Source organism: Cimex lectularius, unplaced genomic scaffold (genome assembly GCF_000648675.2).
Source record: "Cimex lectularius strain Harlan isolate CLEC.00 unplaced genomic scaffold, Clec_2.1 scaffold27, whole genome shotgun sequence".
Taxonomy (NCBI): Eukaryota; Metazoa; Arthropoda; class Insecta; order Hemiptera; family Cimicidae; genus Cimex; species Cimex lectularius.
The window spans coordinates 2,626,028-2,653,796 of NW_019392670.1; the positions used below are offsets into that span (position 1 = coordinate 2,626,028).

The window sequence follows — 27,769 nt, forward strand, 5'->3', positions numbered from 1 at the left end:
TACAACATGGGATCACAGTGAGGATTTAAAACAGAAATTAACTTTAAACCGCTTTGACCATAGTGCACAACAATGTGTCGATGACCTGGAGGTTCTCTGTCTGAAGAATGGAGAACTCCAGCTATTTCTTTTGCTGTAGGTTTGTGAAATCTACGCACATTCATTGGTATGCTATCAATAAAATGCAAATTAAAGTTAAAACTTTTGTCTTGCATTATTTTAGCTGCAGTCTTGTACACTTCAGCTAAAATGCCACCAAGGGCTGTCAAAAATGCACGGTCTAGTTTTGTATTTTCTGGGGATCCTGATGTACATTGTCAGCTTTGGAGGAATTGATAAAATATAATTGACTGTATGATGGAACATCACCCTCACATGGCAACAAATTAAATATGAATCGGTGAATCTGTCCTAGCAGTAAGATCGAACTCCTCGAATTTCTTTCCTTGTGGCAGAAAAAGAGGCGAATACAGTTGCGCTGTTGTAATTCCATATATAATTTATAAAATTTGGACAATTAAGAAGTAGTTCCTTTAACTCCAAACTGCTCCTTCATTAAATAAATAAATAAAATAATATTTAAAAAATATCAATAGTATTAATTAATAATAAACTTAAAAAGTCACACTCCCAGAAATGTCAAACATGTAGGGCAATTGGATTATTGGGATACTTCTTCAAATTTATACCAAACCTTTCAAGATGGTACCTTAGTAGACAAAAATGGGTGCTAAATGGGATTGACCCCAGGAATGTGAATCTGTAAGGAATAACAGTATTAATAGAAAACAGTCACATCTGAGATCGCCTCCCCATCCCACCACCTCCATGGGGTCTGACAGAGAAGGTGTACTTTTGCACCTCCACCTCTGCACTTGCACCACCCCCGCCCATTCACCTTCTTTGGAGATACTGGGACATTTTTTCCAGTACAGCAAATTTTGACCTTTCATTTTCACATTGACAAACTGTTTTTTCCCCCTCATAGTAGTTTATTTTTTGCAAATCCTACTTTCGGGCAACAAGATGACTTTACAAGACAAGACTTTAATATTGATTTGACTAAAAAAATGACAGTCAGTTTTTTCCCTGTACTCTTCAAGTATATCTGTACTTTCTTACTAGATCTCTACCGGTAAACCAATATATTTTACCTTCCCTGGCCAGAAACATTCTACATTTTGGAGAATAAAAGCAATTTTTTGTAGGAAGATTTTAGTTTTGTGGTTGAACGTAATGCTCATAATTTTCAGCAAAAACACTCCTATTTTATTTAATAACTTGTAAGCAGCTAAGTAGGCTGACATTTACATTTTTTCTATCAATGGATTGTCATTAAGTGGGAGATATTTTTTTTCATACTTCTTCAGACCCTTGCCTAACACCTTAAAAAATGATCGACCACTTTCCGATTGTCACTGATTTTTTTTTTTTTTTTACCATTATACAATAATTAAAAACACATCAATTTACTATTCCAGTGAAATTCAATAGAAAATACAAACCTACACTATTTTAAAACTGGAAAATGTACAAAATAAAAAATACCTTACAAAAATGCGATGTTCATGACTCGCCGCCGGTAAGAATAATGGCGAATGCCGGGAATCGTCCCGCCAGCTGATAATTAATAATCTTACAATTATTCATAACGAAGTAAAGAACAATTTATAAACGTTTAAAAATTATATGAAACATATATTCAAGAAGGTTTTATTTGTAAATTCGGTCTAATAATTTCTAAAATTTAAGTATAATTTTGTACTGCCGGGAGAATGTTAATCAAACGGGCAATGATCAGACAACGCATCGATTTTCCCGTTTAAAAAAATGAAAATAATTTTGGTTTATTACTATTTGTAATATGCGATTATTCATATGGGTTAATGTTTTATAAAAAAAAGATTTGAACAATGTTATATTTTTGTATCATTGTATCAGGGTCCCCTTGTATCATTGGCCATTTCCCGCCTTTCACATCGTGAGGTTGCATCTGTTGTCAGGACTTCACTTCTTCTCCGTAAGCTTTTATTTAAAACTATTCTCATTTTGCCTTAAAAAATCTTCTTTGTCGGTCAAATCTCAAAAAGTAGTTAATTAAATAATTTAGCAGTTACCCGTTTCAAAGATTGAATTATTAAAGTAAAATCAGTACGGCTCATCAGATCAACTGACAAAATTTTAAAAGGGAAATAGAACAATCGTATAGCTACTTGTTACGTTTTATTATAACAAAACAATAAAATTAACCAAAATTATATTTCCGAATTGGAAAATATCCATTTCTTGAGATTTAATTGAAATTTTGCCATCTTGAGTCGACCCGAGGAGAGCCGAAAGGCATCTGATACATGACCCAAATGAATCAATATTTAAATGATATAATAATTGAAAACTGGCCAATTTTCAGTGAAATTTAATAGGAAACCTAGACCAAGACCATTTAAAACTGAAAAATTATAAAAAAATAACTAATATTTTATAAAGAAATGATGTTCAATGGTAACGACCTACGACCCACTGATATAAATTAATCGTACAATCATTTACAACGGAATAAAGACATTGGGAGATGTGTTAAAAATATAAAATGTTTATTTAACAAATATCAGTTTTTATTTGAGTATAATTATCTTAAATAAGCAAGCAATATTTAGCACTGTCTGGAGAATGTTAATCAATATAGCAATGGACATATACAACATTAATTTCTTGGTTCATTTCAATTTAAAATTTAAAATTAATACTAATTCATAAATATACATAAACTTACATATAAGAAAATGTCATAATTGACCGTACTAATTATTTTCATTAATTATACTTTTTATCTAAGGTCTTGGTAGAGATGAAAAATCTAGTGGCACGAGCGGGATTCGAACCCAAGACCTTCGGCTCAATACGCCGCTTCTCTAACCACTTGAGCTTGTCACGATATTTCAAGTGACAAAAAGTATAATTAATTAAAATTGTATATAAACATATAGAGTAGGGACTCGGTGCCCTCAACGACTGTAAGGTAAAGGCCCCGACATACGTTACAAATGGATTTTTTTCAAAACACCTGCACCCGAGGGTTCATATAACCTCTTATGGTTAAAATTTGATCTCGCAATAAGGATTATTATTAAAAGTAAATGAGTTCAGTTTTTATAAGTATCTCTAACATACCTTACCAACTCTATTTTTTTTTCTCTAAATAATGGACGTCTTGTGGTAAATAATGTGAAAAACAACACTTGGCAACTTTGGTCATCCGCTTCTGTACAGTAGTATCCATTGTATTTGTCACTTCCTTTAGCCCTGACTAAATAAATCTAGTAGTGTAGTGCCGAAAATGCCAATTCTCCTTACAAGTTGCGCCAGGTGATCTTGGGTTTCTCTCCGTATTATCTCCAGTTTTTTCTTGTTGGATTTCATTGAGTATTCTCGCTGGGTTTGTATGTCATTCGCACTGGTATTCTCTACAATTTATCTCCGGTTTTCCCTTCGTTTTCTTGTTGGATTTCACTGAGTATTCTTGCTGGTTTTGTCTGTTATTCTCGCTTTTTTGCGTATTGTTTCAAGTATTCTCTACCTATTATCCCTAGTTTCCTGTGCGTATTCTTGATGAGTTTCTTTGAATATTCTCGGTGGTTTTGTCTGTCATTCTCGCTCGCTTGTTTTCTCTGGATATCCTTCTTGTTTTTCTATATATATTCTCGGCTTGTCTGTCATTCCCGCTGATTTTCTCTACGTATTATCTCTAGTTTTCTCTGCGTATTATCTCCAGTTTTCTTTGCGTATTCTTGGTTTTCTCTGTGTCTTCTTTCTTGTTTTCTGTGCGTATTACTTGTTTTTATTGGGATTTTTCTGATCGGATCTCGTCAACTGAATTTCTGTGTCCTTAGCCGGCTTTTTAGCCCGATGCTCCCTTTGAGTTTTCTAGGTAATTCTTCCCGTCTGTACAAAATATTCTTTAAGAGAATTATTCCTCTGATCTGATGTTTGGTCGTTTCCCATATGTTTACCTTCATAGGCTCTTTTTTTAGTGCCTTATTGGGTATGTAATTTTTCCAGTATGGAAGGTCAAGATGATAGGTTCAACGTTTGCGTCTTTCCATGATTCCTCTACACTCGTTGGACATGGGCTAACAAACACCAAAACTCACTGCACTACGTAAAATGTGTAAGCAAAACATGCTCATAAGACCAGTTGTAAACAACAACCTCGGATAAAAATTGAAAAATAGAATAGATTACTCAAAAAGCTGCAGAACTACATAAATAACAGTATGACTGAAACCAAAGGGACTGACATCACACAAGCACACTCAGATCACCCTCATTGAGGCAGCACTAAAATACACGACAGACTAAAAAACGATTCCACTGGCTAAAGTGAAATGCGAAAACTAACTAAAAACAATAAGAAATCACAAAATCAAATACTAAATGGACCATATTTACAGACTTAGAGAAAGAAACGTACAAACTTACGATTCTATTTAACAAATTAGCCATTGAAACAGCACTGAAAAACAACTAACTCAATCGAATAACTACTAAGACTTAAAAAAATTAAACAACAGGAATCAAGTACAAATAAAATTTTTCAAAATATTCCATGTATGTACAAATGTAAAAACCAATCGGATTGAATAAAATATAAACTATTAAAAGATTCAGAAAAAAATATTTACTTCCATATTGATCGATATGAATAAAATCAAAGGGGTTGGTGTGTCAAGGTGGGCAAATTATCGGGAGAAATCATTCGAGAAGAAATTCCACATGAACAGCCCTTTCGTACAGTTAACCGACCAACAAAATCGAGTCTTTCCCATAACGTGTAAAGTTTTTAATAAGTCCTCTGCTTTGTATGCTATTTCAAAGACGGTTTGTGATTAGAGCTATAGAAGGATTGATCAAAACGATAGAATAATACTCGTTGGGATTAAGTTACAAATAAGTATCGCCGACATCAGACCTAATAAAGTTCGAACGGCGAACACTTTTCTGCAAGAGAACTTCAAAGATTAATTAATCGGGATGTTATTTCGTTGCTGGGGTTGAAATTTCAATTAGTTCAAACACGGTTAAACATTAATATGATTTTTAGCCACCGATAAAAAAATGATATTTAATTGTTTTTAATCCCTTGGTAATTGCTTATCGAAAATTGCTTTATGTCGACAGGATATTGGGATGAATTATTCTATGTTTTGCAGGAAATTAACACCTTTCCATTTGGTTTTAATTAGTCAACTCCAAATAAAGTGAAATAACGTTAAAAAAAAGCTATTTTATGTCGAAATTTTAAAATTATTTGCTCTATTTTAATGCTTAAATAGTCTAGTTTATTGGCCTTTAATATCCTTGAAGAGGTGAACTTTAGAAGGACATACGATAGAACAATCTTAAAATAACATTAGTCTGTTAAAAATTGTTCGTTTATATCGGTTAGGATGTAATTGTTTAAGTCTTGAATTTAATAATCAGTTTTTCAGCGTATTTTCGCTTGTTTTCTCTTCGTGTTCTTGCCAGTTGTTCCTGTAATATTGGCTGATTTATTCTGAGCATTGTCTCCAGTTCTCTCTGCGTATTCTCGCTAGTTTTGCCTGTCATTCTTGCCGGATTTGTCTAGGCATTCTCTACAGATTCCTCAGCGTATTCTCGTTGGTTTTGTCTATGCATTTTCGCTGGTTTGCTCTGCGTATTCTTGCATGCTTCGGGAGGTCTGAAGTCGTCGAATGCTGCAAGTACCTTTAATCAGTTTTGTAGGTATACAAATAATTTTTATAATCAAGTTTTCTCTCTATAATATTAAAACAGTTTTGGCTGAAGTGTGTAAGAGAGAGAAGGACCTATACGATTTTAATAGTACAGAAAGAGAAAAAGATAGGGTGAGGGTAAACGCAACGTTTAAATATAATTTTTCACTTCACTCACTATTTTCTCTCAGTTTAAACTTTAAGAAAACCTTTCAAATACATCGTTTGAAAGAAACTTTTTTTTTCAAAATAAGCCTTTTACCTTACATTGATGAGCGCTGTGTCAACGCCTAAACCGTTGCCGCCACCGACGCCTCCTGGAAGTTAAGTAGTTTATGTTTTTGTTCGGATTAAAAGAGTGAAAGATTTTCCGCGAGGGCTGTTTTTTCTCTCCATAGTATTAAACAGCTATTTAAAACCAATCAAATAAAAAAACAATTACTAAAAACGGATTACAATTCGCGAAGTTACATAATTTTTTCATCATAAGATCTCTTCCGTCTCTTGTTTTTCGATATTCAGTATTTCATTATGGATTCGATTGCCATGTCCAAAATCAAATTCGAATCTGCCCTTTTCTGGGCTAAACCTAAGCTGTTCTAAACTGAAGTAACCGTCGACAGCAACTGTCTATTTAGGGCATTGTATGGACGCGTGCATTTATGGACGAGAAGATTTTTATGGAAAGCGTTGCTCAGATCTTTAAGATAATATCATTAAATGTGAGTATGAAAATTTCGAGTTAATGAAAGTTAACGGTAATCATTGTGACCACGTCGAATTATCGGTCGCCGCCAGACGAGTCTACAACATCAATTTAAACACTTTTCGGGCATATTGTAACCACTGTCGACGAAACTGGGCCGATTTTTTCATTACTTTGTACGGGGGATGGCTGTCACAGTCACTATGACGTGTAGTTTTCAATGCAATTTCAAATGATAACAATCAAGGTCTAAGAGAATCTTTGAACAAACCCAAAAAAAGAAAAATTGCATAACGTGCAAAATGAAAAAAAAATAAGACAAAGAAAGGCCTATTATTGGGAGAGAAGTCCTTTTGTTGAAACTATGCAACACTGTTGTATTTAAATTTAAATTGTGTTTTGTTTCTTTTAGATGGTCCTTAAATTCTGAAATTTTTTTCGATTGGTGGGTGAGAAGAATCTGCTGGTATCATGGTGTCTGTAGTTGTGGATTTTCTACATACGTTTATTTCAATTAGGTTGTTTAATATGGACAGTTTTAGGTCTAAAAAGTTGAAACAACCATCTTTATTAATTTTCAATATAAAATTTTTTATTATGGTGTAAAGTAGTAATTAGTTGGAGGAATTCTTTTAGATCTTCTAGTGTTTCGGAACGTATGCATAAAATATCACCTACATAGCGTTTCTAAAATAGAACAGATTTAATTAATTTTTGTTTGATTTGAAACCATTTTTTTTTTCAAAATTATCCATGAATATTTCCGCACAAAGTGGGGATAATGGAAACCCCATTGGTAACCCTTTCATTTCATAACATTTATTATTGAATTCACAATAATTAGATAGTAGGCAGAGCAGGCATATATTTAAGAGGTCTATTATATCATTTTTTACAAAATCATTAATAGAATTCTCAGTAAATATTTGTTTTATAAGTTTTGTACATTCTTTAACAGGGATATTTGTGAATAAATTAGTAACATCAAATGACACTAAAACACAGTTGTTAGGTATATTGAGGTTCTTTAATTCTTTTATAAATTCTAAAGAATTCAAATGAGACAGAATAAACATTTTCAATTCTGTAAAAATTAAACATTGAAAAATCCTTTTTCCTTGTTTTGGATTAAGGATTTAGTTTGTCTAATTGATATTCCCAATTTAAAACATAGCATAAACAAATATTTATTGATTAAAGCAATGAGACAAATTAAGGGCAGAATTTTCTTAGATCGAGAAAATGAAAAAAATCAATTGGGTGGAATTTTTTGCCTGTCAGTGCATATATAAACTTTATATTTAGCATAAAATATGCCAAGTGCAAACTTAAAAGTAAATCATGTACATACTCAATACAATACAGAATACAAACTTAATAGAAACAGCCCAAATTATTAATTGCTACAAATGACAACTTTATACACATATTTCTTAAAGAGAATTTTTTTCTTTTTGAAACTTTTCTTCTTATCAAATTTACACCCTAGAAACTATGTGCTGCCAAAATTGTCATCAAAAGCCCACTCATAAAAAGAGATTGATCCACACTGTCCGTAACGAGTTCTATGAAATCAGGATACAACATATTAACATACTAATGGAAACTAGGAAATTTATTGTACTCCGGACAGTAATAGATCCCATTCACCAACTTCCATAAAAAACCATATGCCAAGGACCAAACTATGATTCTCAAGGGTCATGAGCGGCACTCCTGAGCCTAAGCAGCATATTCCTTTTCGTCCCATCTGAACCGCATTTTAAAATTTTTGTTTTTCATGAATTTTTTTTTACCTTTTCTAAATTTGACAGATAAGTCAGCAAATACCAAGGAAACCGAACAGAGGAGCAAAAATACTCCTAACAATACCAAATATACCAATAAGATAATTTTAATGGTTTTCAAATTTGTCAAGTCTGAGGTGCTCATTTTTTTTTAATAAAGCCCAGATTTCGGCGTCCTTTAGATTTCACTTGCTCAAAATGCTTCTTAAATGTTAGTTCACAGTCAAATAACACGCCAAGATCGTTGATTTCAGAAACTTTGCCAACTGCAATGCCATCGAAAAAGTAGGATCCCCTTTCTACCATTATCAATAGAAAAATTCTTGTTTTCTCTGCGTATTCTTCTTGTTTTTCATCGTGTATGCGTACTATTTTGTCGGCCCCTCTCACTAATTTTCTATGCATAATTTTCACTGCTGTTGTCTCAGTTTTCCCTCCAGTTTTCTCTGTCTATTTATCTTCGGTTGTCTGTGCATATTCTTTCCAATATTCACTGTGTATTGTCTCTTTTTTCACTGTACTTTTACTGTGTTTTTTGTGCACATTGTCGCTTGTTTTGTTAGTTGCGTACTCTTCTTGTTTTTTCCGCCTATCTTTGTTGTATTTCTCATCGTAGTCTCACTGGTTTTGTCTGCTTGTCGCCAATTTTTTATCTACTTATTCTTGCTAGTTTTGTTTTCTTACTTACGCAGGTTTGTTTTGACATTTTACCGTTTTCTCTTCGTTAAATCTGTCAATTTTTACAGGTTTTGTCTGGCTTATGCTATTGACGTTTTATTGCTATTGTTGCTGGTTTTGTCTCAGTTTTCTCTGCATATTCTTGTAGGATTTCTCAGCGTATTCTCGCTGATATTCTATGCTTATTGTCGTGTTTTGTCTGCGTATCCCATTAACCTTATCTTTTATTCTCGCTGGTTTTCTCTGCGTATTCTTAGGGTATTTTGTGCGTATAATTTCCAGTTTTCTGTGCGTATTCTCGCTGGTTTTACTTGCGTACTTCTCGACGGCTTTGTCTGTCACACACGCTTGTTTTCTTTGCGTATTCTTCCTGTTTTCACTACGTGCTATGACTGGTTTTCTTTGTCATTCTCGCTTATTTTCTCTGCGTAATTCTCCGATTTTGTGTGCGTATTCCCTCCAGTTACTGTGTTCCACCTTGTTACTGTGTTCACTGCGTATTCTCGCTGGTTTTGTCTGCATAATATCATTTTTTCATGTTTATTCTTGCTAGTTTTGATTTCCTATTTTGTCAGGTTTTGTCTTTCATTTTAGCCTCGTTTCGTCTGCCTATTTTTATTGGTTTTGTCTGTTTATTCTAGCTCATTTTGCATGCCTTTTGTTGCTGATTTTTTTGCCTGTTTATTTTTGCTGGTTTTGTCTCTGCATTCTCTCTAGTTTTCTCTGCGTTCGCTTGGATTTCTCGGCGTATTCTCGCTTGACTTTTCTTTTGTGTGTGAAACTTGCTAGTTATCTGTGCGTATTATTATAAACCCAACAGCACCATTAGAAAGGTTTGTTAATCAGCCAAGTGTTACAGACACATCCAGCAAGTGTAAGCAGAAAAAAGCAGCGAGAATACGCAAAGAAAACTGATGAGAATTCACGCATGATTTACAAATCGAAAGTTCTGCCCTCTTCATAACACTATTAAGCTTTTTTTACATTCCACATCAAATTAGAATATTAGATAACTAGATGAGAGTTCATGTTTTATTTATTTATTGTTTTGCAGTTTAGCATGTCCAATGGTACATTTCATTACGAGATGCGTTCTTGTTATTCACTACCGTGTTTGTTATGGCACGGAATCATACTGAAATTAATGACATAATCAGTCAAATATTCTTCCTTTTCTCATAAAAGGATTTCGAATGACCAGCAAAAATGTCAACTTATTTCGATCTAGTTGACTGCTGGGAATATACATCAGCCCCCATTACAAAGAACTGTTAAAACCCCGCTCAAAGAGGAATCGATAGTGATATTTCAACCGGAAAAAGGTTGAAAGGGGGTTCTGAAATTCACCTTCGCCAAAGAAGTGCAGTCCTGGCTCTGCAGAGTCAAACACAATTGGTAATTAAACACGTCCTGAAGCGTCGTCATGTGCAGCTTTGATGACGACCTTGGTTTAACAACGGTTTTTGATAATTTTTATTAAGCCGGGGATCCGGGCCCGCTCAGATGAACGCAACAACAAAGTTACAATCTGGACAAAACTTCAATCTTTTACCTATTTTTTTTTTTTTTTTTTTTGGCTCAATTATTCGACCTAAAACTTTCCTCCTGCTCTTTTCCTCGATTCTGATTCATTTTTACAATATTTTGGAAAGGATTTGGTGGCAGTTTATTTTAGAATTTCTTTTTAACGACATTTAACTCTTTGGGCTATCAACGTTCAGCCGTTATTTCCGCAAGATTGTTTACAAATATTGCATTTACAAACCGCTTTATATTTTAAAGGAGAAAATTAAATATTTAATTCTACAAACAAAATGCTCAAATATTGAAAAAAAGAGCTTGGTTTGTATAAATACTGCTAATTTTTCAGTCAGTTTCAAAGACCAAATTGCTTTCAAGATTATTTGTAACAAATAGTAAATTCAAAACTGTGCTGCGGAAGTTTTCCAATCTTGGCAATGCCTGCAATTCGGCTGTTATTGACTCGATTGGATGGACATGGATACATAATTGGCTATTCTATAAAATAATTGAATACATACACAAACGAGAAAAGTGAGAACAAAGAGAGACAGAGAAGAAAAGACCGTCGAAACGAGTAAGGATAGGCCAAGAAAACCAACGAAAAAAGGCGGACAAAAACAGAAAAAAAGAGGCAGGCTGATAAAAACAAACAACAAGGCAGAGACAAAACAAGCTAGAATGACAGACATGATGCTTTCTCATCCGCGCAAAGAAAACATGCTAGAATGTCAGACAATACCAGAAATGATAAGCAGAGAAGATCAGCAAGTGTAACAAACAAAACCAGCGAGAATACGCTGATAAATCAACAAGAATAAGCCCTGAAAAACAGGAAGAATACGATGACAAAACTAGCTGCAGAAAAACTAGCAACAATAAGCAGAGAAAAAGGAGAAAAAGAGCAAGTGGAACTGAGAAAACCAGCGAGAATACCCAAGAAAAACCAGCCAGAATACGGACAGATAACCAGCAAGTATGTCGGACACCGAATTTTATTTTTTACATTAGGTCAACTCGAACATTTTCCTATTTGTTTTAATAATCGTTTTGTAATTAATAATATTAATAATTGTAGAAAACACACAGAAAACAAGCGAGAACATGTAGTGAAAAATGGGAAGTATGCGCAAAAAAAGTCAGCGAGAATACGCACAGAAAACTGCAGAATTACGCTGTGAAAATAAGTGAGAATAACAGACAAAACCAGTGAGAAACGAAATAGTGAAAAATAGAAAGAAAGTTGAGTTTGGGTGATTTCGTATAAATAAACTGCTCAGAAATGAATAGGGATATTTGCAATTTATCTTATTGTGTTAATTTTAATTAAATTAACCGTTATATTCTTGTTAGTTGGATAAAACAAAATAGAAAATACAAACAAATGTTAATCCACATTTTTAATAACGGTTTTACTTAAGAAACATTAAGATAACACATTTTATAAACAAACACCTTTCTCGTTTTTTCTCCATTTTTGATCCAGTTGTATTCTCATTAATACTACTTTAACCATGGAAAGACCACCTTGAATTGAGAATGAGTCATCGAATGAGGCAAGTGAATATCTCAGAGGCAGTTGGCGTTTCTCAGATCGTGGTCTCCCGGGCTTTAGCCAGCCAGATTCCGGGAGACTGGAAGTGCAAAAAGGAGGCCTGATAGTGGATCTCAGCGCTTTATGATGCAAGGGAGGAAAGAAATATCATCATTGCTGCAAGATGAAACCCATAGTGCCCGCCGAATCCTAATGAGGTACAAGATGTTTTTTACATTTAACATTCTGATATGTTTACTGATGAGTCGCGTTCCTGTCTGTAAGGACAGCGACAGCCCACCACCAGCCCAGAAGAGAATACCAATTGGAATGCTGTTATGTTCTTGATGAGTCGCTTTTCTGTCTGAATAGTGACAGCAGGCGCCGATGAGTCTACCGAGAACAGGGAATGCGTATAATGCGCCAGATCGTGTTTCCTTCAGTGCAGTTTGAAGGAGGCGGTGTACTGGCTGGGCGGGGTTTACACTGGAAGACGGAATGTCGCTGTCCGTTATGTCCAAGAAATTACTGAGGAAAACTCTCTCAAACCAGGGATCACATTGGCAGAGATTTTCGATTTCTAGATGATGCCAGACTTTATAGAAGCAGAGTTGTTCATCAATATTTAGAAAAGCTGAGAATTCCCCATCTGCCCCTTTCCCCATTGTCTCCTTACCTCAAAGCCATTGTCATTGAACACATGTGAGATGCGTTGCAGAGAAGGTTCGATCACCATCCGCAGCCAGTTGACCTGCAACAACTGAGTGCAGCATTGCAACATCTATAGAGAGAAATTCCTTATGAAATTAGTAATTACAAACTATTAACAATATGTCTAACAAGTGCACAGAGGATTTAGCTAACAGAGGGTATTAAACACGGTATTAATTGTTTAAAATTATTATTGTGCCCTATAAACAAAATTACGGAAATATGAACCTTTTATTTTATTTTTTTAATCCGTTAATTAAATTTTACAATAAAAACTAAGTAATTTCTAATAAATTTGAATGTAATTTATAATAAAAATAAAATAAAAATGTTAGGGATAGTAAATATTACAAAATTGGCAATGCTTTTATTCGTTTTTAAGCAGTTTATATAAATGTGTATATGTACGGCGGGCGGAACCGTAAAAGGATATTTGAATTTCCCGCTTCTTTTGTTACATGTTTCGGAGGGGCGCCACCGAATTTTCTTTTTCACCCTTGATCGACTCAAATATTTTCCTGTTTTTCTTAATAATCCTTTTGTAATTAATAATTGTAGACATAGAAAAGGCGTAGAATTAGAAATAGAGAAGGACAAATTTGGCGAGAGACGATAGCAGTGGGGGCGCGGGGAAATTTTGCGTGGACAGGGCGGCGGATCATTTGTGAGTCGCGATCAAGTCCTCACCGGATCTGCAGACCGAAGGGAGCCATCATCGGAGTCAATCAGTCAATTTGTTTAAAGCGGTTTTCTTGTCGGATTCTGGGTCCCGGTATCGCTCCGAGTCTCGAATTTAATGTGAACCGTCGTCGGCTCGGCTGAGACCCTTTTATGTAGTTGGTAGTCGATCGGGAGACGAGTTGTTTTTTTTTATTTGACCCTCGCCGTCGGACCGAGAGCGGAGGAAACGATCAAGAGAAAGAGAGAAAAGACGAAGATCCAGCTCGGAAACGGTTCGAATCGGCTTCACGGGCACGATCTCATCCGGCGTCGAGCCTCAAACCTTATCTCAGCATCTGTAAGGTGAGAAATCCCCCCCGAGATGAACCGCCAGGCCGGCAACAAAATCAACGTTCCCGAAGACTTCCGTAGCATATTGTTGGAGTTCACTGTCAATTTCCTCCTCGAACAGCCGACCGACGTTATCGAGTTCGCCATACAACATTTTAACCAGTTGAAAATCAAAAGAGACCAGAGCACTGCCCTCAAACCGACGTCCCAAGACGAAAGCGCTTCCACAGACGACGAAGGTAATGCCAAACTTATTTATCACTAACTCTCACAGTATTTAAAAAAAAAGAAAATACAGTGGAGAAACCGGGCATTCCTGTATTTGATTTTCCCAAGTTTGTAATTTTTGTTCTTTTGTTTTTTTACTTTAATAAAGACCCGGTAAAATGAGAATAAGAAAGTAGGATCGACCGAGAGCCGGTTCCTCTTACATAAAGTCCGATAAGATCTTAATCTTTAGTGCGTCGTGGACGGAAAAGTGACAGATCTGGGCCGAGAGAGAAACTTCGCCCTCGTCCTCTCTGCTCTCAGAACTTTTTCCACCCTTTCAGACACAGGTGGTCGTTTTAATATTTTATCAGTTTATTTATTTTTTAAATTAAAATAGACCCTGTGTGAAAAAAAGGGCCGCTACGTAAATGAAACCGGAAGGGAAGGGCGAGCGGGACCGTTATTCCGGTCAGACCGTACTCCAGGGATAAGGGCGCCCATTCATAACTCCTTCCGTCAATAACATTCAAATCCGACCTAGTCCGGACACTCGCCTACCATCTAAAAAGCCCCGTTGAATCGACAATAACTAATTTAAAAAAATTATTTATTCCCCGTAGAATAATATTGCGTCTTTGGTGATTGAAACTTCGTCTCGGCTGCCGGACGAAAGGGCGAATCCCTTTCTACGGACGGGAGAGAGTGAAAGTACTCGAGGGATAAAGGCGCCCATTCATAACTTATTTCATCAATAAAACAGTTTTCACGCTTCCAATATTTCCTCTCGAACAAATTGACTTAACGTTTTCCCTCTATTTCACAGCATAAAAATAATTGTACAAAAATGATGGTGGAAATTTAGTCAAAATGATCGGAAACGACCGAGCTACAAATTTCGAACGTATTTCATCCAATGCCTTCTATATATGTTTATGATCATGGCATTCCTTGATTTGGTCATGATTGTAATAAAATTTAGCTGGTATTGAAACTCAGGTGCATCTTTCCTCAAATTTTCCAACAGGTATTTTCACGTTGCGAGGGCCATGTACTCTCTAATCTTCTGATTTAACCCTGGTGTCGCGCTAGGTTGTATCCTAGATCCTATCCTCTTCTCAATAGACACCCAAGATATCTTTGCGTTACATCCAACAGTTACATCTAATTTTGCTGTCAGCTATCTTTTCTCTTCATTCTGATATGTCCTCTCTTAAAGAAACCTTAAATACCATTCCTTGGAGCAATTGATATAAAAAGTGGAAGACAATCGTCCTCATGACCAACTGTAACGATGTGACTTCGTTTTTTCCTTATATAATCTAACCAAAGATTATCAGTCAGTCACAATATGTCAAAAACCTAGGAAGGAAGACCAAAATGAACGGAAACGACCAAGCTACAAATTTCGAACGTATTCATCCAATGCCTTCTATATATGTCTATGATCATTGCATTCCTTGATTTGGTCGTGGTTGCAATAAAGTATGACTGCTATTAAAACTCAGGTGCATCTTTCCCATCATCGTCCGTAAATTTTTCAACAGCTATTTCACGTTATTCTAACCTTCTCAGTTAAGCCTGGTGTCGCACAAGGTTGTTTCCTTGATCCTATCCTCTTCTCAAGAGACTCCCAAGATACCCTTGCGTAACATCCAACAGTTACAACTACTTTTGCTGTCAGCTATCTTTTCTCTACATTCTGATTTGTTATCTCTTAAAGAAATCTTCAAAACCATTCCTTGGTGGAGTAATGATGACTGTTATCAAGTACCAGTTCATCCTTTCAAATACCTACTATCTTATCCTCAAATTTTCCAACATATATTTTCTGGTTTATGAGGAACATACACTCTAATTTACTCAGTTAATATTGTAAGGTTGTATCATGTATAGATTACAATAGTTCATACTCACTTTACACCCATGGTATCCCCACATAAACTTCCACAGTTACATCCTTTCCTACTTTTGATCCTGAAATCTTCCACAGAAACCTTCAAACCCTTCCTCCAGACATTTCTTGAAGGTTTAATTCTCTGACTTCTAACAGTTGACTAGTCTTCTAGCTAAATTCAGTTTGATATTCAGCATTAACCTGATCAACTTATGCCTACAGCTCTATTTCTTTCCTAAACTCTTTAATAACTCCTAAACTCAGTAATCTCTGCTTAAGCACGTTGGGTCGATTTCAATTAAACTCTTTTTCGAGATAATAGGTTGAAAAATATTCTTCCCAGCGTTCTTGCCCATAGATTTACAAAAAGTAATTAAATAATTATTTTGTGTCCGAGCGACGTAGTAAAATAGGTTCAAATATTTTTTTGCCAAAAGCAAGGTTGATATTCGTTTTTCCATCCCAAAAGGCCCCTGTATGCAATTTTTATGAAAATAAAAAAAATTATAAAAACTATATTATCTTCTCGTGATATTGTTGTTGCTATTCTATTCTACAGGTGGTTGTTAAAATTTATTTTTTATCTTGACCCATGGTATTCCACAGACAGAGACAACCAAAATCACTTTATGAAAAGTCTGTCGAATAGCGTGTGTTAAGGTAAAAAATAAAAAATAATATTTTTGGTCAAATTTTTCGCGTTAACAGATGATTTTTTTTCGAAAATCACAAAAATGGCAGTAACTTTAAAGCAATCTACTGATTCTCAGGAAACTTTACATGCATTTACGATCTTATAACGCAAATATGATGGCACAGACCTAGCTGCAGTAAGTCAATCAGAACTGTAGATCTAAAATAATTTTCAGGCGTTTTTGTCATCATCCTTATTTTTCTCACTTATAATCATATCTATCTCATATATCAAATCTAAACATTTTTGATATAGGCTGAAAGTAGAAAGAAATTACTAGAAATAAAAAGTTTGAGGAGATTTTGATCATTTTATTTTTTTTCCTTGCTTATAATATAATTCAAAACCTGCTGAAAAGAGCTTGTAGTATAAAGATTCGGCTTTCTAACGGTTGTAATAAAGTTGGATTTGGATAAAATTCAAAGGAGTTATTAGTTTTTAAGTGGAACAATGGACATCGGAGACAAAAAAAAGGGCTGAACGAGCCCAAACATGCCTATTTTTTTGGTTTCCGTAAAAGTTCGTTTTTAAGGGCTTTAAAGCGTGCTTAAAAATAATCTCAGTAGTTATTTTTAAAAAAAACCCTACTTTACTGAAAGCATCTTTTGGTTTATGTAACTTTTTATTTATCTAGTCCTATTTCATACGATTTTTATTTGAGCATTTTGAAATACATGCACAACAAAGGCAGAGAAATATATTTTTCTAGGCTCATTGTGCCCGTTGGCAAGAAAGTTCAGTCATGTGCCCAATACTTTTCGGCCTAGTATCAAAAATAAAAACCCGAACTTTTTAAAGATCCGGGGCTTGGAAATAATTAAATAAATCGTAAAGCCCTTTTTGTGCTCTTCCAGGGTCGATCTGCCCACAGAAAGGGCGTCGACAATTTCACCATATCGAAAGGTAAACGTAACTAGAATTAGATCGATTTTCCAATAAATTCCAACAGTTTTCCCTTAGGATCGATGATGAAAACTATTCTTCCAATTGATTGTCAATAGACGCAAAACGGAGTGTTGATTTTTTTTTAAGTCGCAATTTAGAAGTTAAATTATATTTGGTATTTTACACATTGATGGATTTACGTAGATAGCCAATTAAATAATCCTAGAATAGTAAATAATTTTTTTTAAATTATTGTGTTACGTGTCATTATGTTGTATTAGAATATTGGTATGAAATATTTGTTATTCGCCTAATAATGTGTAAACTGCGGAACTGCTAATTGATATGGAGAAGGAATTACTGCTGTGCACGTAGGAATTCTCCGTCTCATGTTTCTTGATTTATTATTTACCTCATGTCAATAATAGCTTAGTGTTCCCAGCAGAAATTAAATGGTATTAATTTCTCTCGATGTTCACTTCAATTTGATGAACAACTTCAAAGGGTTGTTATGGCTTTGTCTCGAGAATTTTGATCCGATTACATTGTGTGTAATAGAATGCGGTTTTTTAAAAAAAATTAGAAATACATGAAAACATTTCTCTTGTATTGATTTAATTAAGGGCTGACCATTTTGAAAATGGATTACGCAAGCAATCCAAGGTTACACTTGATAGTAGAACACTATACTTACCATTCAAGATCTAAAGATGAAAATTTCAAGTTTTTTTAAAATTATTATTGTCGCCAGAAATTAACGTATTAATTTGTTTAAATAACCGAAAATTTTATGTATATGATATATTATTTCACAATATAATGATACAGATTAAAAAGCGAATGAATTTATACCAGAATGATTAATCGTTAGGTAATCGATCGTCCCAACTTCATTAAAATGTCATTATTAAAAAATACAAATGTAATAAATGGGGTGATAATGGCGATGGTGATTAATTTTAATTAAAAAGATTAATACTTGGCATTCGTTCATTATTATGCGTTTATTGATATACGTTTTTTCCTCCCGTTATGAGAAAAAAGCCATTGGTGTCACCTAATCGACGTTTTGGGTGGAAAAGTGTCGAGAGGTCTTTGTTGACAAAAGGAATGTTGAGGTAGTTGAAAATAGTGAAATTTATGCGTATTAAGGAGCTTTTCCTGAGAACTTTTGATTAGAAGGATGCACTGGGTATTGTGTGGTATGGGGAAAGACCGCAGTTCCAATAGGGATGTCAAAATACATTGCACTATGGCCAGCACTGCAGCTGGAGGACACATTATAAGAAATCAGCAATGGTGCCACTCCGTGGTATTGCCATGTAGTTCTCGAGGCCATCCTCAAGATGAAAAAGTGTAGGTAAGGAACGTGGAGCTAGGATGGATTGAGAGAAGGTGTGGCACTTTTGGAAGCGTGTTTGAATCAGGTCGTTGGCAAAAGGAATGTGGAGGTAGTTGTAGTTGGTGACGTATTAAGAAGCAGAGACAATTTTTTTGAGAACTTTTGATTAAATTATTATTTGATTGATGGGCTGGATATTGGAGGCTTGGGGGAAGCCCATAGTTCCACTCCGCATGTCCAAATCGATTGCACTGCAGCTGGAGGACTCATGTTAAAGATGTGTTGAGGTCGTTGTGGATAGTGAAGGTAAGGTTGTGGTCACGTAGTAAGGAGCTTGTTGAATTGTTCTGATGACTTTTGGCTGGAACGCTTAGATTAGTGAGGTAAGTTGGATATTAGATGGCTTGGTGTTTTCTCACAGTCCGCTCCGCATGTCGAAGTAGGTCGCACTATGGCCAGCACTGCACCCAGATGAACATGCTCTGAGAAACCAGCAAATGATGTGAACTGAATGAGAGGTATTATCAAGCGTGTAGGTTTCGAGGCCATTGCTTTAATATCGTGGATGTGTTTAAAATTCGGGGTAATTTAGCGTACTGTGCCCGTTGAGAACTATTTTATCCCACGTTGTGCACCTTTAGCATACCGTTGTCCCAATTCGTCAAGGAATTGTTGTAGTGGTTGTATTTCTTCTACGGTAACGTTTACATCCCAAAGCATTTCATCCTACCGATAATTCTAGCTCCACGGACTGCTGGTGGGATCATTGTTGTTTTTTCTGCTTCTTCGCAAAATCTGTACGTGTTGGTTAAAACCAATTTTCTTCAAATGCCCATTCAGTCCGTAGTGCACCGTTACTATCCTCGTCTTATTCTCCAAATCTCTCCAAAAGGGTTATGGGTTGTTTGTGTCCGATCGTTTTATCACTTTCAGCATGTCTTTGTTCCTCAGATGTTCATTGATAGTAGGGATCCCTAGAACACAAAAGGGTTTAGGACCTATGAGTATATAGCATCTTTTTTTTCTCCACACCTTGTCCTAGGTTCCAGTAGAATGTAAACTTGTTTCGCAGACCTAACCTGTTTTGTTTGGTTTTGGAGATCCCATGTCATTTGGCTATTCAGGTATTGTCCTAAGTGTCTGACTTGTTGATGTACAGTGGACAAGTTTTTTCAATGTAAATGTACATTGTGTGTAGTTTTCCTCAATAAGTCTTCTCCACGTCGTGGCTAATCTCAAGGTGTTCTGCGATTGAGTTTGCTTGGATTTCGGGTTAGAAGAAGAATTGCAGTATGATCCGCATAGATATCTGGTAATGGTGGATGTGTAGGAAAATCAGTAATATAAATGGTATTAGGGTGGGTTATATAATGTCCCTTGTGAGACGCCGTATTGGTCTGATATCTGATTAGTTGTCGCATCTCACTCTGAAGCAGTGGTGAGTTAAATAGCATTGCAGAATAAGGTCACCTGTCTTTGATAATCTCAAGATGTTCTTGAATGAATGAGGTTGCTTGGTTTTTGGGTTAGAAGAGAAAATAGCGGCATTAGCAAGCGACCAGGAACCCTTGTGGGACGCCGGATTGGGTTTGATATCAGTCCCACCTCACTCAGAAGCAGGTTAATTAAATAGGAGAACCTTTGCTAAGATGGTTTGATTCTATGTGAATCTAGGATAAATATTGAATATTGGGTTGTCCGGAAAATAATGCAGGATTTTGGTATTAAACAAAAAAAAAGAAACTAGTTACTTTAAAGCAATGTTCTTTAATCAAANGTAAACAGAATATTTTATATAGATTTTTTTTAATGAAAACTTAAAATCCTGCATTATTTTCCGGACAACCCAATATTTTTAAAGATTCCTGGTTTTTGGACATCACAGGAAGAAGGATGATTCTGTAGGAGGATATGCCGGTGGAAGGTTGTGATCTTCAGGTTAATTTTTCTATTCTGACTTGGAAATATTCTTTTGCACTAGCAAATATTCTAAATCTTTTCCCAGAAGACCTGTTGTATGAGAGAAATTATTGTACTAATGGATCTTGTTTCTCATGGGCACTGGGTTTTTTAAACTGGTTTTATTTGTAGCCTGATCTCCGTTCCACCTGAAAACAAATCTGTAAATGTTAATGCCATTTCTATCGAATTTCGATCGCTTTTGAAGCTCCGAAGAGTAAAAAAAAATCTCAGCAGGGGTCATATAATCCAAGCGATGTTTTAAAGCTTTTGTATTTTGTGACAGCCGTTTGACGGAAATTGGGTAACTTTGTAAATGCTATCTGAAGTGGGAATATATTTAAAGAAAGCCTACACCAAACTGTTTTTTTGTCGCTATCTCAGTGGTTTTGTCAAGAATAATCTTTATTGTCAGTGAATAAAGGGAGCCTAAAGTTGTAAGTGTTGTATTACATGACAGTCCCCCTCCTCCCGTCAAACTGTGATAATGTTTGCTTGTTCAAGAGATTCACTGGTCGGGAACATCCAGGCAAGCTAATTAAACTGATATCCATCCAATATCGCGTTTAGCTCAGTAAATTTTGTGTTTAGAAAACAAGGAATTTGATTTGTTACAAAATAAAATTTCTAAATAGGGTTGAAATCTCATAAAACCTTGTTAAAAGTTGTGCTTGTTAAAAGCAGTTTAAAGCAGTTAAAACCTGTACCAAATACATAAAGGTCAAACACCATGGTGCAGAGTCAATACATTGAATATACTACCTTAGTTGGGTTTATTCCATGACATTTATGTAAATATTTCAAATCTGTCATGAAAAAAATATCTGAAATTTTGTGTTTAAAATCATAAAACTGAAAACAAAGTTATCACAGAAACCCTGCATTTGTACTTTGTCTGGTTTTTTCGAAAATGTCGTTTTTTTCTTTTTCTCTTTCCTGCACCCCCCGGAAAAACGCGTTTTTTGCCAAAAAGTTCAGTTTTGATTAAAACATGGTCATGTTCACGGGACCAGATGTTGGCAATGGTTGGCCATGTGTCGGCATCTTGTTTTGAAGTTTCGTCCTTCCAATTGAGTATAATCCTGTCTAAATCCGGTTCCAGGAGCTGGTTCTGGGGAAACCGGCCTTTATGGTTTTTACTTTGGGTTATTTAAATTTCTCAGTCTTGATTCAATCCTGGCCAACAGTCCTAGAAAGTAGTCGGATGTTGTTCCGCACAGATGAAAAATATAATTAGAATTGCGTACCTTTTCTTACCAATATCAATTTCATGGGCATAATCTAATTAACATACTTCGAAACCTATCACAAAAGTCCGTAGTTTTCCTAACTATAGCATATAATACCATCGTACGAAGTACTCATTACCCTCTCTTACGAAAATGTTCCGTCGTTAGTTTTATTCCTAACGCTCCTAAGCTTATTTCCTAAAGCTCACAAACCTCCCAACCACATATCCTCCTACAGATATCTTCCTGCATTCTCTAAAATCCTCGAAAGACTCATTTTAAAGTGATTAATCCCCATCCTATATACTCATAAAATAATTTCGTCTCACCAATTCGGCTTCCGTCCATATCATTCTACGATGCAACAAGTCAGAGTTCTCGACACCATCTATGCTCTTCAGAACAAAGATTATTGCTCGGTTGCGTTCTTAAATGTAGCATAGGCTTTTGATAGGGTCTGCTACCCGGGCATGCCTTTATAAACTTAAACGCTTCCTACCCACTCCTTATTATCTTATCCTGACATCTTATCTTACTGATCGCTGCTTCAGAGTGACGTGGGGCAACTAGTTCCCGAATGTCTGACCAAACCGGCGTCCCACAACGGTTCATTCTTAGTCCCATCACCCTCATACTGCTGACCTACCTCATTACCTACATACGACTACCTTGTACCATTCACACCACCTACCGAAATTTTGTCCTCTAACTTGACCCAAGCTACCTCCAATATCCAATACACCATGAGCTTATCGAAGGCTGATGCAAAAAGTGGAGGGCAGGACTGAATGAAGAAAAATGTACTTAGTGTACGTTCACACGAAGAAACAGTCTTTCCCTCCACTGTACATCAACAACTAAGAAATATAGATTTATATTTGAAGGCAAATACATTGGACTAAACTATTAGACTGCAGACTGACGTTGACTTGGACACCTACGAAGACTACGACGAAATCCGTGTTGACCGTCAAAACTAAACTTACTTATACAAGAGCTCACTGCGACCGCTTTGGACATACGGAGTAGAATTGTGGGGTTCTACCAAATCATCAAACGTTCACCGCATTCAATCCTTCCGATCAAAAGTCCTCAGACAAATCGTCAAAGCTCCTTTCACTAACCTCACGACCTCAACGTTCCTTCTGTCAACGAACTCCGTTCCGGATTCCCAATCTCACGATCCATCCTAACCCTACTGATCGAGCCCTCTCTACTCATTCCCATCCCGAGAACCTGCTCCGTCGCCTTAATCAACGATGGTCTCGAGTCCTCCTTGCTCCTTAGTTTCTTACACTCAGTGCCAGCCCTGGGATTAGTGTTAGTGCTGTGGCTGTATGAAAAAAACGTACTGCTATCACATTTGCAATATGTAAAAATATATGTAGGCTACAAATAAATTTTTAAAAATATATCAATTTTCATTTCAAAATTGAGACATTTTTCAAAATAATTTTTACAGTTTGTATAAGGCAAATCTAAAAATTGAAGTCGCAGGGACTTTATAAAATTAAGTCTTACAACTATATTTTCTGTATTTAATAATAGTTTATTTATCTAGAGAAATATTTGCCTTTTTTGTCTCTTTCGGCCGGTTCAATATATATAAAATGCCATCTTACAATTGGTCCTCGAGGTTCACATTCCAAAGTCAGAGATATTGAACTTCAAACCTGGGCTAGCGTAACATACGAAAAAATAATATTTTTATTATCGTACAACTTTAATCCCCTGTAGATTGCTGTTCTACGGATAACTTGGATTACAATTTCGTAGAGTTGAGATTTTGCCAGCGCTTATGTCAAAACGAATCAACTCTGTGTTTGTTACAAATTAAATCGTTTGTTATTATTTGGCCTGTTCTGTAAGGCCTGAGGTTTAAAAATAAATAAGGTCTTCTGCTATTTATAATTGAATGATAACAGTTCCATTATTTGACTGGCAATGGTTTCAATCTGGGATTGGAGCAATCGAAACGAAACAGTTTTGAAGGCGTGCTTCACAAGAAAATTGTTTCTTCTTACAAATGAATTTGATGAAACTTTTTGTTGTTGATACTAGATCGAAATGTATTAGACAAGTGTAGTTTCTTGCCAATATGCTCTATCCTGCAAATTAGTATTAAATTGAGATCAGTTACATAAAAAGTTTCAAAAACGTATGCTTTCAGTAAAGTAGAAAAAATTTATTTTTGAAAAAAAAAATTCGGATTCGTTTTAAGCACCCTATAAAGCGACGAATTTTGATGGAAAAATAAAACAGTAAGACGGGGCGTCGGTGGCCGCAACGGTGGCGTTGACACGGCGCTCATCACTGTATGGTAAAGGTCCGACATACTTACAAATGGGCTTTTTTTGAAAAACACCGGCACCCCAAAGGTTGATATAACCTCTGCTGTTGCGAACCCTCGTAAAAAAAAGAAGTTTTTGGGCTGGATTCGACAGAGGCAATTTCTTTTTTCTCGGACGTCCACTTCAAAATTCTTTTATTAAATGTTATTACAAATCCATTATATTTAGTAGACTATTGACCAAATTACTTCTTCCAATTAATTATTATTAATAATAATAATTAATTTTTATGTAAGGTCTTGGTTGAAATGGTAAAGTTAGTGTCACGAGCGGAATCGAACCCACGACCTTCGGCTCTCTACTCCGCTGCTCTTACCACTTGACCTATCGTTTCATGCCCTAACCTTTTAATTTCAACCAAGGCCTTACATAAAAATAATAGTTATTACAAATGTTGTAATGATGAATCTTTCTACTTTCAGCCTATATCAGAAATGTTTAGACTTTACATGATCATAAGTGAGAAAAATAAGGATGAAAAAAAAAACCTAAAAACGTTTTATTTTATATCTCCAGTTTTGATTTATCTACGGAAGTCAGGTTTGTGCCATTATGTCAACGTTGTAAAGTTATAAACGCCTGTAAATCCTTAGGATCGGTCGTTTTAAAGATACCGACATTTTTCTGATTTTCCACAAAAAATCATTGGCAAAAAATTTGGAGTGAAGATACAAAAAGTTCCAAAAATCAAAAGTATCTTACTGTAAAGTAGGCAAAAAAAAAAGATTATTGCAAAAAAATCAATTCAGATACTTTTGAAGAACCCTTTAAAGCTCTTAAGTTTGAATTTTTAATGAATACAAAATAACAACAATCTTTTGGGTTTGATAAGCTTTTCCACTGATGTCCAGTGTTTCATTTAAAAATTCATAACTGTTCTAGGTTTCATCTAAATCCAACGTTATTACAATCGTTACAAAGCTTAATTCTTTTTTTTTTCGCCCATGTCAACAATGTTTGGATTTTATGTCATTAGAAATGGGAAAAATAAGAATGAAGTCAACAAAAACACCCTAAACGTTTTATTTTATATATCCGGTTCTGATTCATTATGAAAGCCAGTTTTATGCCTTCTACTTTATAAACCACAGAAGAGTTTCTTATATCTCGGTGCAATAGTATCAAATTTTCACCAGTTTTGCGATTTTCGTACAAAATCTGTGGTAAAAAATACTGAGAAAATTATGTTATTTTTATTTTACCTCAAATTTGTATTCAGGGGTTTTTTGGGATTCGGAAAAGTAATCAACTTTGGTTCTAATTAAAAAAAAAAAATGATAATAAAATTTAACGTACTTAACGAAGACATGAAAAGAATCAATGATCGGGCGAGAAAATTCGAGCGATTGATATAAATAATTATTTTGTAACCGACCAACCGAGTAAATTAGGTGAAAATATTTTCATAATTAGGATCAAAGAAGATAAATTCAGCTTTAAAAAGGTTGTAATAACGTTGGATTTGCATAAAATCCAGATGAGTTATGAATTTTTAAGTAGACCACAGGACATCGGAGAAAAGAAAATTTGCCCCCCGGCTGATAAAGCCCAAAAATGAAAGCCCAAAAATGTATATTTGTGTTTTATTAAAGGCTTTTTTTAAAGGGTGCTTAAAACGAATCTGAATTAGTTAAAAAAAAACTTTTCGGCGTACTTTACTGGAAGACTGGATGCGTCTTAAAATTGTTTTTCGTTGGGGGGATTGATGAAATAACATCTAAGCATTTTTGACTTAGGCTGAAAGTAGAAAGTATCAACTTAAAACGATGGTAATATCGTTGAATTTGGTTAAAACCTTATTTATAAAGTTTTAACTAAAACATCAGATAAAAAAAATAAATCTCGGCTTTTGGAATTAGTGAGCGACTAAGCAAAATAGGTTAAACTTTTTTTCTACGAGAAGTAAAGTTAATATTCGTTTTCCGCGCCACAAAAATACAAATTTTCAAGAAAAATAAAAAACATTTTTTCTCGAAATTTTCGCCTTCCAAATGCCTACGATTTTTGTCACAAATACAAAAATGGTCATCACTTTGAAACGACTGGATCGATCCTCAGGAAACGTAAGAGAGTTTAAAGAAGTTTAGAACTTTATAAATTGGATATAATGGCTCAATCCTGGCCTCTAGATAAATTAGAATGTGAGAAATAAAAGGGTTTTTGTTGGTTTCATCCTGTTTTGTCTAAATCATAATAGCGTAGTGTGCAAACCTTCTTTCCAACGGTTGTAGTAAGATGAAATAAGAATTTTTACGTGGAACATAGAACATCTTGAGAAATAAAAATTAAATTCTTGGCTTTTGGAATTTGTGATGGAGCAACTAAAACTACGTACGCTAATTTTTTTTAAAGGAAGAAATTAAGTTCATATTTGTTTCCTGACCTAATTTCTCTGAATAAGAATTTTTGAGAAAAAATCTCAAATTTTTTGACTGCATGTGATCTGTTGACAAAAATCATAAAAATTATGATAACTTTGAAACGAGTTCACAGGGTATTAGAGAGCTATAAACCACAAGTAAGGGCTCGAACTCGGCCAACTTAACTAAATCGATACCGGAGATATAAAAGAAGAGGTTCGAGGTTTTTTGTTGGCTTAAACCGTATTTTTGCACTTATAATGATATAAAATCTAAACCTTCTTGATATAGGCTGAACGAGGACATATTCAGATTTCCAACGTTTGCAATAACGTTCAATTTGGATAAAACCGAGAGGAGTTATGAATTTTTAAATGGAACACCATCATCAGAGAAAAATAATTTCCCTTGCCTGGATCCAGCCCAAAAAGTCACAAATGTTTGTGGACTATAAAAATTCGTATTTAAATACTATACAGGGTGTTTAAAGCCTTTTTTTAATTTTTTTTTACAAAAGGAATTTTTTGTCAACTTTATTACAGCGTAATTTAGTATTCCTAACTTTTTACACATCTAATCTCATTTAATATAACAATTTGTAATTATGAAAATTATCTCATTAATATTTCTGCTAAACGGACAAGCGGCATATTACAGACTTCATTTTCTCAATGATTATTATTTTTCTGTTATCATTTTCTAATCGATCTTTCATGAGATGTAATCAAAGGCGGCGCTCTTTGGAACGCAAAAAAATTATCTTGTATAACGGTTTCGATTTAAAAGGGCAACAGGAAAAAACCTGGAGTTCCTCCAGGGGTGGCAGGTCAGATAGAGGAGCGCAGGAAATTGGCGGGGGTGGGTCATAACTGACGCGCTGATCGGATTAGGGTAGTGCCAGGAAGTGTGCTTGCCCGGCCAGATATTCTCTTTTTATCCTTGATTCAAAGGCGGTAAAGGTTTTCCTAGGAACGAAAACGAAAGCCTGATATTTTCAGATTACACAAATGTAAGGTTGGCCGGAGAATGTCTTTTTTTTTTTATTAAATTTTTATTTTTCCGAATTAATTTTTGTCCTCGACATTATGAGACTTCTTGTTTTTCCTTCTTGTTAGACGTACATAAAATACAAAACAAAATGAGG

At 35.1% G+C, this 27,769-nt stretch overlaps 1 protein-coding gene across 1 annotated transcript in view; it reads left to right on the plus strand.

The window, feature by feature from the left end:
• Nucleotides 1-13,363: 13,363 nt before the first annotated feature.
• The window catches only part of LOC106667234 (cAMP-dependent protein kinase type II regulatory subunit), a 42,998-nt gene continuing 28,592 nt past the window's right edge, over nt 13,364-27,769 (plus strand). The window contains exon 1 of the mRNA XM_014395060.2: nt 13,364-13,940. Within this exon, the coding sequence (XP_014250546.1) occupies nt 13,733-13,940 (208 nt within the window). The 5' untranslated portion in view covers nt 13,364-13,732. The remainder of the gene's footprint in view (nt 13,941-27,769) is intronic.